The sequence below is a fragment of the Falco biarmicus genome, chromosome 7, assembly GCF_023638135.1.
Source record: "Falco biarmicus isolate bFalBia1 chromosome 7, bFalBia1.pri, whole genome shotgun sequence".
Taxonomy (NCBI): domain Eukaryota; kingdom Metazoa; phylum Chordata; class Aves; order Falconiformes; family Falconidae; genus Falco; species Falco biarmicus.
In genome coordinates, this window is record NC_079294.1 from 69,013,165 (window position 1) to 69,028,514 (window position 15,350).

At 51.6% G+C, this 15,350-nt stretch overlaps 1 protein-coding gene across 4 annotated transcripts in view; it reads left to right on the top strand.

Annotated features, from left to right (window-relative positions):
- Nucleotides 1-15,350, top strand: part of CORO2B (coronin 2B) — a 45,012-nt gene that overhangs the window by 10,743 nt on the left and 18,919 nt on the right. For 2 of the 4 annotated variants that reach the window (XM_056346987.1, XM_056346986.1), the window contains one exon: nt 11,933-12,133. In XM_056346987.1, coding sequence (XP_056202962.1) covers nt 11,933-12,133 — 201 coding nt within the window. Of the gene's footprint in view, nt 1-2,794; nt 2,862-11,929; nt 12,134-15,350 lie in introns of all 4 variants that reach the window. The other 2 variants (XM_056346983.1, XM_056346984.1) reach the window with 2 other exon arrangements.

A 15,350-nucleotide genomic window follows, 5' to 3' on the forward strand; every position in this document is an offset into this window, starting at 1 on the left:
GGATGCATTGGTGGGGGGCACCTTTCTGGGGCGCAGCACAAGCGGATGGGGCCGGCCCACCTGGGAAGGAGGCAGCCAGGCCACGTCAGCGCTGGTGCTCCTGCACTGCAAGGCAATTGAATCCATCATCTCACCATTTGCTACAGCAAACAGGCAAATGCCAACCCCCGTGGGTAAGGACACAGTGAATTCAGCATCAAACCCCAGATCTGTGGTTTTGTAGTGCAACCTTAACCCAATGTGCGCTCTGGGGGCTCTGCTGGGCCCATGCTGCGGATGACCCTCGTGGCAGCGTACAGCTCTCCGATGGGCTGGCAGCATCCCCTGCCATGGAATAGCCTGTGAAACGGGCTGCTGCTACTAGCAGGGGGCTGTGAGACCTGAGCTACACCCCCAGCCACCTCTGCTTTCCCCTCTGCCATGCAGTCTGCAAGCTCGTCCTCACCGCTGCCATCCAGCTGTGCCGAGTGAAGCCCAGCAGGACAGAGAGGGTGGAAACATGACAGCCTGTTTTGTGGGAACATACCCTTTCCTGAGGCCCCACTCAGTGCATTTATTCCGGTGTTTATTAGAGCCCAAAGGTGTTTCCTGTGGTGGGTGCAGATCTAGAGCCATTCGCTCAGCTTCCCTCTGCTGCTCCAGCTGTTTGTGCCATCAGGCAGATGCACAAATAAGGAGAAAACAAGATTTGCTGCTTACTGTAGGGTTTGGGTCTCCAAAGTGTTGTCAAGAGCAGGATGAAGGGCTCTCCCCTGCTCTGTGGACTGTGGGGTTGATGGGGGGAGGGGCATGAGGTCTCTTGTCAGCAGTACAAATGTGCACGCAACATGGGACAGATGCTTCAGCACCCTGTCCTGTCAGGAGATGCTGAAAATGGAGCTGGTGGGGTGAGATGGGAGCAGGATGACCCTCTCCCTGCATGGCTGATTCTCCTCTCTTCCCGAGAGAGGAGGGGGCCAATGGCACCTCATCCTGCTGCGGGCACATAGCGAGGGATGCTGCCTTGTGCAGCATCAGCTGGCAGGGACGAGGACCAGCGTGCCCGTGGCTCTGTAGGCTGCTGAGCTCTGCCCACATTAGGTCAATAAAGCAAAAATTATGTAATTGTTTATCAGCCCTCAGCTTTTTGTGGGGGTTAAACCTGTATCAGAACCAGGAAAAAAAGTTTCTTCCCACAGAGGAGACTCTTTTCTCTGTTCTTGAACATTTATAACTAGTTTGTGTTATGTATCGTAACTTTTTTACTGGGGGGTTGAAACATGATTGGAAAAACTTTATTTGAAAGAAAAAGCATCTCCAGGTTGCGGATGGCATTTGGGACTGTGCTTCTGGCAGTGGAGCATTGCCAGGTGGTATTTCTGCCTGTGGGCAGCCATGGAGGGGCTTGCATGGGTCTGTGTGAGACCCCAGGGCAGGGACACGGCTGGGCTGGTGCTGGGGGGAAGCAGAGCTGTGACCAGCCCCAGCCCAGCCCAGCAGCCACCGCGCGCTCACTTCAGCGGGAGATGGATGAGGTCCCGTGGCACCACTGATGTTATCTTGGAGTCATGACTACTGAGCCATCCAAACCATAATAGCTGCATGGAGGCTTAATGGGGAGATTTATTCTTCGTTATTGTCATAGTTGTCTGTAATGGGATGTACGGTTTTGCCTGTCTCATAAATACCCATAATCTGCTTTTTAGTGGTCAGTATGCAATCCTGAACCGGCCTCGTACAACTATTAAGTCCCTTCTTCCCTTCCAGCCCCTGTAACTTTCCCGGGCTGGCAGGACTGGGTTTGGGGGCTCTGATTGTCATCGCTGCTGTGCTGCTGCATGTTGTCAGCCCAGTATGAGTGTGCAGGGTTCCGGCCAGTGTCCCCGAGACCTGGGGCTGCTCCTCAGGGGGACACGTCAACAAGCTGTGTCCATCAGCCTGTACTGGATTTCATGCCAACTGCCTTTTTTTCAAAGGGCAAACAAAGGCTTCTTGCAGAGAAGCACAAATTCTAAAATTGAAGCCTTTGAAAGTGCTCTATTTTAAAAGTTTGCTCCCCAGCAGCGTGTAAAACAGCTTTTCCCTGTGGCTCAGTGCAACCCCCCATTTCTGGTGCTTGCAAAAGCCAGTTGTGCTGAAAATATACAGCAAAAAAGCGTCCCCCTTTCTGTTTCCCCAAGGAAGGGGCTGCCCCTCGCCTGTTGCAGCCACCGCAGCCCTGCTGCCTTCTCAGGCTGTCCCCATGCAGGGTTTGGGGCCAGATCCTGCCCTGGCTGTGGCAGGTGAGGTGCCCATGCCGGTGCTCTGCAGGCTCTGAGCGAGCATCTGACTTGCCGGCAAACTTTACCTGGGTGTATGAATAGATGTTTCTTTACATGCCACTGCTGATCCCAGGGTTTCTGGACAGGCTGAACAGCACGTGAACTGGGTATGAGTCAGGTAATGTGCCGTGTACATAAATGCTTCCATTTGCTAATGGTCTCAGGAGCAAAAACTAGTTCTGGTGGAATTGTTTTGTTCTCTAGAAGAAAGTAGGTGGCAATGCATCATTATAATGGGGCTGGCAGTCGCCAGGGAGGAGGAGACGGGGGTCGGTGTGATGGCTGCTGCCTGTGGCTCGGGGGGCTCAGCCCCGTGCCCTGCTGCTGGCAGTGCTCTGGTTTGTGCAAAAACCCCCCAGGAGCAGCCCCGTGGGGGTCGGATCCTGCCATGCATTGCCCAGTGCTGCGGCGCGGAGAAGCAGGAAGGGTTTGTGTGTTTTATCTCAGCCTCCTGGGTGGTGAATTGAATGTTTTTGCTTTCCCTCTCTGCACAGAGCTCTTGTCGAGTCAATGAGAGACCTCCACAAGTCTAGCGTGCTGGGAAGCAAGCACAGCAGCCTGGTGAGTGTCCCGCGCAGGGCATTTTAATAAGGCTGGGACAGAGAGATGCATAGAAACAGCAGCTGAGCCCAAGCGAGCCAAGAGCCCAACTGGCTGGCTGTGCTCTGAAGGTCCCTTGGCACAAAAGAGAAACCACTTAATTTACACCGGAGACTTGGCGTTTCTTAGCCCGTTTGCTTTTGAGTCAAGCTCGGGCTGCAAACTGGCTCAGGTGCCCCGGCCGAAGCACCAATCCTGCAGCAATGCTGAACCTGGACTTTCAGGCACGTTTGGTGGCTGAATTACGCCTGCACACTGCGAACATGTGTTGCTCTCTGTGGTGGAATTGTTATTAAAATGAAGAACGGGATGTGCCTAAATGTTAAATCTTACCGAGCCTCGTTAGCATGAAAGCCATTAATGTGAACAAAAGCTGTTTTCAAGGTTGAATTGAGAAGCATCAGAGCATTAGAGTGCTGGGGAGATTAAAATCAGCATTTGTTTGGCTCTAATCTAATGTGCATGGAACAATAAGCATTTGATGACTAATTTTGGCAATGCTGGGTATCTTATAAAAATATAGCTGTTTAATTTCAAGCTTTTCTTTAGGGAGTGGATTCCAGCAGCATAAATCGTACATACATGCTTTGCTAACGCACCGGGCATGCACTGAGCAGATCCCATCCTCCGCATCCAGAGGAGCCTGGGCAGGACACATCTCGGGGTGATGGTCCTGCTGCAGCCTGAGCGGCTCTGCCAGCTCCAGCTTGTGCATTTTCCCTTCCGAGTGGAAAAAATACTGGTTTGCTCAAGCAAAGCGAGCGGGGATGGGGTTGGGGCGAGGAGGTGGCTTTGCAGGGGCTCCCCCACCGCATAGTGATCGCAGGGGCAGTGTTTTGTGTTTGCCAGCGTTGATTTAGGCTGTGAGCGCAGCCCTGCTCATCCCAGGGCTTCCCAGGCACGGGTGTCCTGCCTCTGGCTGTTGCAGGACCTGGGGTCCCCCTCAAGTCCATGGCTGATATGTACCACGTCCTTTGGGAAGAGGTTTAATCCCCCCTTGGCCACGAGGCTGCTAAATCCCCCAGTGCTGATGCTCACAGGGTGTGGAGGGGCATCAGGACCAGAGCAAGGTTGTACCCACCTTGCAGGGACTTTAGGGGCGACGGCTCTGTCCTGGAATGCACATGGCAGCGTGCTCAGGAGTCTGGCATGGCAGCGAAGCTGGTGGTGGCTTTTTCCTCTAAAATAAGCCCCTGGTGAGCTATTTTGATATTTTCTTCCCTGCTGTCTGCAGGAGGGAGCTGTGAGGAGTGTGCCTCGGTGAGGATGGGGAGGGGGGGTATCAGGCAGCCCTGCACTTCCTACAGATGAAGCCATCTCCTTGGTTAAGACGTGCCGAAAAGCAGCTCCGTTTTTTGCCCAGTAACACTTTGTTGCTTTAATGGCTGATTGATACTTGAAATGTCAAACTTGAGCACCGCTGACCTTTCTGACAGAAAATAACTCCTGCCCAGCGGCTCGCAGGGATGTGCAGGCTGCAGGTCAGCTCGGGAGCGAAGGAAAATCACCCCACACAGGGCGGGCACAGGGGCAATGAGGGGGTGGGTTTCAGTTGTATTTGGTTTTCTTGATACAAAAGTGTACGTTGAATTTAACTGGAAAGCCCCGGGTAGGGAATGCTCACCAGAACCTCTGCCTGCGCCGGGAGGAGGCAAGACAAAAAGGAATAATGTGATTTTGGAAAGGCACTGTCTCCTGGACTGCCACAAAACCCCTCCTGAAAGCCCCAGATTTTCTAAGCAAAAAAATGAGTGTTGGATTTCCTTTTCCCAACACACTTTTTCATGCAAATATCTTTTTTTTTCTTGCTAGCCAACCATAACCCTGCGACTTAACCACGGGCAGAACAATAAGTCAGAGAGTGGTGATGAAAGAGCACTGGTTTCCCATTAAAAAGTTCTCTAAGGCCATGGGAGATGCTACGTGTCATCGCGGTAACCCCAAGAGCTGCTCTAAGTGCCACAGCCCCCTTGTCACCCTGCCAGCACGCTGCTGGGGGGCACAGGACGAAGGAGAAAGGCCTCCCACCGCACTGGGGCTGGGGGGGTATTGCTAACCCCCCGAATGACTGCTTCATACAGCTGAAAAAAGCAATCAGATTCTCTGAAAGCTTTCACGACTGAGGCAGATTTAACAGCGCTATATGTAGGATATATAAGATATATAGATTTTTTTAGGGATTACAGTCCACTGTGCTGTGTGACTGCCTATTGCAGCGTTCGGGGCTCTTTGCGCAAGCTCTCCCTCCCGGCTGCTGTTGCCAAGACTCCCGATGCTTGAAAAGATGCATTTAAAAATAAACACATTGAGACAAGAGCTGTGTCCTGCTGCTGCTGGTAGGCAAATGCTGGAGCTGCCAGCAGATCAGAAAAGCCTCCAAAGAGGGGCTGGGTTTTTGCTTCTTGGTTCCTTTTCTTTTTTCCAGGCAAATAGCAGCGCTGTTCCCAGGGGGTGTGGGCAGAGCTGGGCCCCGTGGATTTTGTGTGTGCTGACGGGACATGTGGGTCAGATCCGCCTGCCCCACGGCATCTGCTCTGCCTGGCTGATGGGGTATGTGGGGTGGGTACCAGTCCTCCATCCTTGAGAGAAACCTGCAAAAAAAAAAGTTGCTTTTTTTTTTTTATTAAAGCCATTACTCATGAAGCTGTTCTCTGCTGTAAAACTGAATGGAAGCCTGAAACACCCACTTAAAAGCTTATTTCCCCACCCTGCAAGAAGCAGGAGCTTGCAGGCTGCCCAGGATGGGGCAGCTCTGATCCCTCAGCAGCCAGAGGGTTGCTTTGCTCCTTGTCCCGGGGAGCTCCCTGCGCCGCTCGGGTGGATGCCTCCATATCTTGCTCATGTGATACATGATGCAATATTGCATCTTCAGCCCAGTGATATGTGATGCAATATTGCAGCTCTTGTGGGGGAAAAAGAGGGGTGTCAGCTCTCTGCAACTGCCATGCATGGGCCAGCCTGCGCTCTCAGCAAGGAAAACTTGCTCATCCCTTCCCTGGTACGGGCTGCAGCTGCTCCTCAGCATCGTCACCTTAATCCAACCCCACTGCGTATGGGAAGTCTCCTGCTAACCAACCTGCATTTCATGCTCCTGCCCATCTTCTTCCCATATCTGCTTTTGCAGTGGAGCAGGATCAGAGTAAGACATTAATGCAGCTCTGCAAAGGTGCCAAGGAGGGCAGCAGGCTTCACCTGGAGCTGCAAACCGGTCTCCTTGGCTGTAGTATTGTGCCTGGGGGCTTTCCCCATCTCCATGTCTGTGTGTTTTCCTCTGATTTTGAGGAACAGCACAAAACCCAACGCAATGACAGGCACAAGCAATCCAGCAGTCCTCTGCATTTCTCCTTCAATACTCCTTAAAAATATTTTTGCTAACTGAGGGATGCCCCCCCCAAGGCTGGGTGCCTGGCTCGACGCGGGTGCCCGGCGGTGGCAGATATCATTGCTCTGATTATGAAACCTCAATGAGACGCTTTGTTCTTTTGTTTGGAGATGAGGAGCGGGATGGCAGCGCTGCCGGCCCCCCCTCCCCAGGGCTGCTGGGGGAGCAGGGGAAGGAGAGGAAGGGGATGAGATGCTCTGCACTGGCCTGCATCCCTGCTCAGGGCTTCCCAGCACGCCTGTTTTCTGTGCTCACTGTTGTTGCCAAAGAGATTTCCACCTTCCAGCTCAGGATTTTGGGACACACTCTTCCCCTCAAGCACTTAAAAAAGTAAAAAAATTGCAATGAGCCTAAAAACACTGGAGCAGAGCAGAGAATTTTTCTGCTTTTTTCATGAGGTTAATGCTGATGCTGAATGTCGTGATTGGGGATGTGATTTATTTTATTGCCGCACTTCAAAGTGCTTTATAGGAGTCTCGTTTTTCATGTAAGTTCTGCTCGACCCAAAACAAGGGAGGAGTTTTGTAATGAAAGGAAAAACCAGAGTCCAAGAATAATGCAGAACTGGAATGAACCTTGGAAATGGTGGCACATTAGTCTGATTCTGGAGATGGATGGAAATGACTCCAATAAATCAATAATATTTTTTAATGCCTCTCAGCCATTGGGAGTGAGGTGATGGAAAAATAAAAATGCCCGTTACCATCAGCAGAACATAAAAAATTACTCAAAAAGTGAGTTTTATAAAAATTATATGTTGTAGGATTGTAAATGCTCTGGATAATAACTTCCAGAATTGCTGGATGTGGCACATGGCGCAGTGATAGGAGCTGGTCTGTCGCTGCTGGGAGTTGGATCTGAGCTGGGGCCGACCAGGGATATCTGTGGCTTCATGCAAGTGCACCAGGGCAGGCGGTTTGTAGGAGCTAAAATTAGCAGGATATTTTCATCTTCCAGCATCTTCTGCCTTCCCAGAGAGCAGCCAGCAGCAGCGTGCCTGTCGGCTGCGGGGTGGTGGTTGGGGTCTCACAAGCATCCCTGAATTCGCCCCGAGTTTCTTCTTTGCATTTTTCTCTTCTAGAGCAGAGAGGAGGGTGTTCATAGGTGGGGAATAATTTGTGATGAAAATGATAGGTTCTGAACAAACACAATTTTGCAAAATGTAAGTCGAGTAATTTGTAAGTGAGGCAAAAAAAAAAAAAAAGGCAAAGAGGTTTGGGAAAAAAATCTGAGGAGTTTGAAATGCTGTTCATTTCCACAGTTGCTGAAATGCAGATGGAGAAGGGTTTAAACTCAAGGTGAAGACAGCAAATGCAACATTTCTCTTTAAGTTTTGGGAAGGCCCCATCCCCTGGGTCACGTCGATGCCAGCACAGCCGGGTCCGGTCGCAGCCACCTCTCCCCACATCCTGTGGGACATGAGATGCTCCGGTCTCCGCATGTGAACCCCCATGCGAAGCCCCCGGCCGCTGTCCCCGTCCCCCTGGCAGGAAGCGTGGGGCACAGAGGCCAGCGTGGGACCGTGGCCGGGTCGCTTTTTCCAGCCTTTCCTCTCCTGCTTTGTCTTGCCCGAGTCGAGCTCCTCTGGGGAAGGGGCTGTTTTCCTCCCTGACTGGGAAATGTCACACCACCTGCAAAATACTCGGTGCCGGAGGGGAATGCTGAGCTGCATCCCGCCGGTGTCCAAAGCATCCCCCACATTCCCCCTCCTCTCCATCCCCTCCTTGTCTTCAAAAGCCTTCGTGGGCTCGGCCAGGAAATAGGATGTTTGTCCAGCGCTGAGCTCCAGCGTGTCCCCTCTGAGCCCGGAAACCCAGGGGAGCGAAGGAGCACACGGAGGGAAAATAAATAAGTAAATAACAAAACTATTTCCCATTTGAAACTATACCTCTACCGTGGATTGCAGAGGCTGCGGGATACAAGATTTTCATCCTCCTGGCTAGAAATTCGACTTGTTTTCAACAATTTTCCATCATAAAGTGATGTTCCTTGTGAAATCATGTATTTTGCTGGGAAGACTTCCCACATGCAACCCATCGGCCGCCGTCTTTGCAGCATGAGGGCGGTGTATCACCCTTTGCACATTGGTTTTTCATTGACTTTCTTCTTCTCGGCATCCCTTAGGTCACTTGGTGGCCTCGTGCTCTTGTCCGCATCCTTTGGGAGCAGCCGGGTGCTGGGGATATCTTTCCAGATCAGGGCTGTGGTGTCCCCGGCAGTGCAGCCACAGGCTCAGTGCTTGCGGCCACCATGGGCTACCAGCAGAAACCAAAGGGCTCCTGCTCCTTCCCCCATCCCCTGGGTGCTTCAAAGTGCCATGAGAGAGGTTTAAGCATATATAGTAGGGAAAAATAAGTGGAGGAATAAAGAATAAATTAAAATGGGAAAATAAAGCTAGCATCTGCTTGGAAACTTGAAGTTTTCAGCAAGCCAGAACTGAAACATCACTCACAAGAACACCTAGATGGGATAATGCAATGGGAAACTGGTGATTTTGGGGGGGGCAGAGTATCTTTCTAGGTTTTTACTTGTAGGCAATGCCTCCTGCAACCCAGTGGGCTCTGTGGGGAAAGGGGTTTGGGCTGAGCGTGGCAGCCCAGGGTCGGCAGCACCTCCATGTGCCAAACCTGGAGGTGTAAACAGTGCCGCAGAGCGAGGAGCTGCTTTCCCTGGGATGCTTTCCAGCCGGAGAACACAACCTCTGCCAAAGCCATCCACTGAAGGACCAGACACAGATGATGTGGTGAAAGCGGACTTTTCCTGCACGCCCACCTCTTGAGCACCTTGCTCCAGCAACAGGACAAAACGCCGGCAGGAGCAACCTGCTTCAGAGCCTGACAAAGGGGCAAAAGATGCTGAGCTTTTTATTTTTCAACCCCAAAACCCCCATCAGCTCCTTTTCCACGCTCCTCCCGCACTGCAGCACCCTCTCCACCCAAAGGCTGATGCTCCCTGCAGCTGGTGGGGCTGGGACCCCTGTGAGCCCCCCAAGGCTCTCCCACATGGCGCAGGAGCTATTTCTGGCATGGGAAAGCCTCCGCCAGCTGCAAGACCCAGAAATCTGCAGGGAAGGGCTCAGCCGGGAGCCGGCGGCTGCACAACGCCGGCTCTGGGCAGCCTGAGCCTCTTGCCAGGGATTTTGCCGGCGTTTCCGGCCGTCTGCATCCCCGGGGCCGCAGGGCGACATGACGCTGTTTGCAGGAAATACTGACTGAGGCTGAAGGAAAGAAACTCTGGATTTCTCCAGTGAAACAGGCACTTGGGCTTATTGCTTCCGCCCAGTGTGGTGGGGGCTGCGTGGAGACTTGCCCGTTTTTTGGAGAAAGAATAAAATAGGGAGAGCTGGAAAAAAAAAAAAGAGGGATGCAAAAGTGCTGAGGTCCTGGAAGCAGCATCGCCCTGGGAGCTGGGGACCACAGTGGGTAGGGAGCATCCATAGGACACACGTGAGGACCCGCGTGAAGGGTAAAAACACATTTCCAGGCTGCTTGGAGGTCATCTGTGCTGGCGCTTCATTTGGCAGCGACTTGTTAAGTTGAATTTCTGGATGCACAAAATATTGGCAGCCCCTTTTCGGCTAACCCCACGTGGCAGGAGGGGTTTCTGCAGGGGGGGTGGGGGGGTTTTTTCCTGTATGGGGATATGCTACAAGGCATCTGAAAAGTTTGAGTGGGGGAAGGATTGAGCAAATGTCCCTTTTGGTAGAGTTTGGGGCTTTTTTTGCAATAGGTCCAGAGCAGAGGGGCACAGCCAGTAGAAAGTAGAGCAAAGTCCTGGGATCACAGAGCAAATCTAGAGCTTAAAAATATCAAAATAATTTTTTGTGCTTTTTGAATATTATAAAAAAATTAATTTCAATATGAAAACTCATCTGTTCAGACAAAGGAAAATGTAAGACTTAGTGAAAAACTTGAAAGCCACTCCTTAAGCTGTGGTCAGGGTGTTTTTCCTTGCCCTGCCTGGCTCCGACCGCTTGGGTAGGTTTGGCAAAGATTCACAGCGCTTTGTTGGACGTGAGTCTGCATTTCTTCAGAGCAGAAACCTTTCCAGCCAAAAAAAATCTCTTTGCCTTTGTTTTGGGTTAAATCCTTAAGGATCTGTGTCCTTTTTCCTTGCAGCCTGGGGATTGCCAATAGCATTGCATGGCAAGCGTGCAGCCGTGGTGCTGCCGTGCATCCCCAGAAGGATGCTGCCAGTGTGTGCTGCTGGTGAGATGGGAATACCGCTGGGATTGTGGGTGTGGTGGGTGGATATGGGGCCAAGGGGAGGCAGTGGGGTCCGTACCCTCGCACAGGTTTCCTGCAGGCAGGCTGTCGAATGCTGTGAAGAATATCAGCACAGCAGAGCTCTGCTGGTGTGAGGTCCATGCAACATGTCCCATGATGTCAGCCCTATAATGCACAGTGTGGGCTTTACCCGCTACTGCTCCTCACTGTCTTCTGCCCCACATCCGTGAGTTAAGCCGACGAGCTTGTTCATACGAGCTAGAAGTGGGAACACTACTGTTTCCAGTCTTAAAGCGTTCCCTTTTCCTATTCAGGAGCCACTGCTCAAACATGCCGTGCTCCCAACCGCATGCCCGTGGCGTTGAGTTCGGGGGCAAGCAGGGACTCGGATTTATTTAGGATTAGAGCAACCACTGGCGCATTTCTCTGGTGTTACCCCTCGCCGAGAGATGCTCTCAGCAGGTGACCCAGCGTTTAAGGACATGCTTACACGCTCTTGTCAATAGATGCTGGTTATGAAGACGTGAGCGGCTGTGAGTCCTCAGGCGTGTGATTACCGGGTGTGTGGATAGAGCTGAGGGCTTGTGTTGCTTTAAGGTGGCTTAAACGCTTATGCTCTTCCACACACTCAGAGTGCCTTAAATCTTTATAGATTTTATCATGAACACCTGCGCTACCATAAAGATTGTTCAAAAGATGACTGAAATGAAGAAGGCAGTCTCTCTTTCTCACTTAAAAAAAGCAAAGTAGTGAGGACAAGCGAAAGCACGCTCATTTCTGTGCATGCAGCTGCAGCACTTGGACTTGCTCTGGGAAAGCAGGGTGAGCTAGTGAGTCCTTAGGATTCCTGGTCCATCCAGATCAGCTGGTGGGTCCTTGGGAGCATCATCAGCAGAAGTGACTGCAGCTGGCCTGCAGCAAGTGCTTCTGCGGTGTTACGGGTTAGCCCACGCAGGGAGACCTCTGCAAAATAAGCTGAGACAGCTGAACGCAACGTGTACCAGCTCTCTGATGCTCACTCCCTGCCTAAGTGCTCTTATTCTGCCCTGATGCATGCTTTCATGTGGTCCAAACTAATCCATTTCCAAGCCATCGCATTAAAAGCCTTAATTCATTTGTCATATGCACATGAAGGAGTAGTGCTGTGTGTTCTAGATAAGCAGTTCATGCTGAAAAGGAGATCAGCTTAAATTTTGCAACAGTAGAGAGCCTTTTAATGCCTTTTGTGAGTAGTACCTTGCACCAGGGAGACATCTTACATTTTTTCAAGGGTGTTTTATTTGCAGGTCTGGGCCGCCTTGATACTGCCATGCCTCGTCAGGCAAAAGCCCTATTGCAGCACAGGTTGGAAACTGGAAAGCAACTGGGAAACAGACCAGGCGGGGTATTTTCGGGAGGCTAAGACCTCTGTGTTTGCCCAGCAGATGTCATGGCGCCCGCAGTACCGCAGCTCCAAGTTTCGGAACGTCTATGGGAAGGTGGCGAGCCGGGAGCACTGCTTCGACGGCATCCCCATCACCAAGAACGTCCACGACAACCACTTCTGCGCCGTCAATGCCCGCTTCCTCGCCATCGTGACAGAGAGTGCCGGTGGGGGGTCCTTCCTCGTCATCCCCCTCGAGCAGGTAAGAGGTTTGGCCCCGGCAGAGGTGACTCTGATCCGGAGCTGGTCCCTAAGTATGGGTGTGTGGATGCTCGCTCCATCCGGGAATCCCCTCCTGCAACAGGATGTGTTGAAGACTGCTGTCCTTTACTGGGGTTTCCTTGTGCAGGAAAGGGAAGATTTACAGCTGCCTTAGTGAATTGGGTGTTTTCTTTAGGAAGAAAATGAAACATTTGTTAAAAGCGTTTTTGGCATCTCTCAGTGAGCACATGCTGGCAGGGTGGGCACTGGGCACATCTCCACCCTGGCCCTTCGCAGTGGCAGATGCCACTTGGGTTTGTGACCCTGGTATTTGACCGACACAGCTTTCAGAAAGCAAAGGAGTCCCCATGGGGCCCATTGTCCTGCCAAGCAGGTAGCAGGTCCTCGCCATTTATTTGAGCTTGTCCATATCATCTCAGCCCTCAGATGTGATGCCCTGGACAGCCTGAGAGGGAGAGCACAGCTGTGCACCCAGTTTTCCTGTTGCAAAACCCCAGGGCTTTTGCTTTGTGCACTGCAGCAGATGCCACCTCACACCAGATTTATTTTTAAGACTCCATCACCGAGCCGTAGCCCCTTACAAGCAGCCGATGCTCAGGAGCCATGTGCTGTGCAGAGGGCTCTGGGCTTCGCTTTGCGGCTCTACCCATCTAAAGCACTTTGCAGGGGAGGAGCGCACACACCTCTGCACTATTAATCCTGTTTGCAGCACATACCCCTTGTCCCCACCGTGCTGTGCTTTTGCTGCCCCAGCTAAGACTTGCCCCAGCGCTTTGCATGAGTACCCATGTGAATCAGCACATCTCTTGCTCATGCAATTTTAAACTCCCGTAAATTCAGCTGATGCTTCAGAAGTCGCCCCATGGGACCGTGCTTGGTGTGCAGCGGTGGCTCCTGGCTGGGCACTCATCCCCACAGCAGATGCAGAGCTGCCTCTCTTGCAGGAAAAGCCAGACGGCAGTGACCTTGAACATGAAATAAATATTACCTTTGCTTTGCTCCTGAAATTTCAGCGCAGGGCACCACTGCGGGGTACCACGGTTGCACTGATGCTGTTGCTCTCCAGTTGGTGCTCCAGCCTGTGGACTGGCAGCTCTGAGTTGGTACCCTCATCCCATCACCGGGCGGGCACCCTGCCCTCGTGCCATGGCTCTTGGGCTGCAGGAGGGGACACAAATGCTCCCAGTCACTCATTCTCAGAAGGATTTTTGACATCGGATAAGCTGCCATTGCTCCCCTTAAGGATGCACCTACTCCATGTAACTTGAAGACACGCCACCTGCACGGGGAGAAGGTGTTGTCTCTCAGGCTCCTGGACAGCAAAACTGCAGCACCAAACCCACTGGGAGGGGAAGGTGACAGAGCCGGCCACAGTGGGATGGAGATGAGCTCCCTTCCGAGCCCCTCTGCACCCCATCTCCCCATGCCCTGGCATTCCTCTTAGACACTTTCCCCATGAAACATTCCCATCTCTTCTGAATTTCTCTTTAATTTCTGGAGTAGAATCGGCTACAGATGGAAGAAATTATAATCAGCGTTTTAATTGCAGCGCACAGCTTGACTCTTATTAATATTCGAAAAAACAGGAGCTTTGTCTGAGCACTTGGAGCGCTCCAGACTCCATCTCTGCCTCCCTCCCTGTGCCACCAAGCCGGAGCTGGGAGGATGCCTATCCACACACCACTTGCTTGTGATCCTAAATCCTGAGCTAACAACCTGGTATTGCCAGAAAATTACCCTTTTTTTCCTGGCAAACGTAGCCTAGTCCCAGTGGGATAAAAGCAGAAGGAGCGCAATGCCATTTGCAACCTGTTTTGGAGGGATCGTCAGCTCCGTGCAGAAATCCTGTCAATATTGCACCCAATAAATCCCAGCCGGAGTAGACCTCGGCACTCCATGTCAAGTGGTTGCACACGCCTTTGTACAATATAATAATTTCATTTTTTTTTTAATAGGGACTGATTAGCTCATTAAGAGTAAACTAATTTTCTTTGGAAATCAGCAGCCCTCTAATTAATTGGCATCCATATTTAGCAGAACATAATTAAGGTAACCTAGATACTGCAGATCTACTCAGGATTTGATTTGCTGCCATCCTTTTTTTTTTTCCTTCCCCATTTCTGCCCTCTGTTCTGCTCAGAAATGTTCACCAGAAACCCCTCTGCTTTATGCTTCAAGTGACAATGCATTTGCATACATTGGGCCATATGTTCCTCTGCCTGCACATCAGAAATGCTGGTTCCTCACTTATTTATGTAACGAACTAGGGGATGTGTAACCACTTCTGCAAGGCTGTGTGGGTTAGAGGGATGGAGCACGGCTGCATTTTGTTCCCCCATCCTCCCTGAGCCTGTCCCCCCACCCTGTGCTGCAGCAGGATCCCAAATTCTGGAGCCTTGGCCACTGGGAACCAGCCTCTCCCCAGCACCGCAAAGGTTTTGTGCTATAAATATTCCCAAAGAGTGGGCGAAGGAGAGCTTGCACGCTGATGCCTGGGCTGAGGCTCAAGGAGTTGATGATTTGCTCCCCAAACCTTAGCAATAGAAGGATTCGGTCCAGGCTTCAGCTGAAGGGGAGAGGAGACCACAACAAAAACCTCTGTGTATTTTGAGTCAGCAATAATCGGTTGGACTCCGTCATCACAAACAAAACCTAGTCCTGCTCAGATGGCATAATTCTGCAGGAAAGCAGCTCAGGGAAGCGATATCCCTGTTTGTAGTCCAGCATGGACCACACTTCTGCTCCATCCACTCTGGACATGCTCCTGGCACCAACTGTCCCTCACGAGCCATCCCTCATACTCCTCACCTCGTGAAGGGATGCGTGGGTGGAGAGGGGCTGAGCAAGAAGAACCTGTGCAGTTACAGGAAAGCCAGGATTTGGGCTCCATTTTTAAAAAATCTGTGCAAAAATCCCAGAAACATCAGGAATGGTGTGGCTACATTTTTTTTCAGCAGAAAATGCGCTTAACTGGGGAGACTGAGATGGGACATTTTAGAGCCCAGACAGCAGTGCTTTCCCCAGCGCTGCACATCCCTCAGTGCCAACACTGAAACCCGGCATTGCCACCAACATCATCAAGTCACCTACAGAGAAGCCTTCACATCTTCTAGGCTTTCAAATGCTCCTGGCTTTTATTGGTAGCAATGAAGCATTTCTGCTCCTCTGAAAGGAAAGCCACGGCTCTCACATCTACA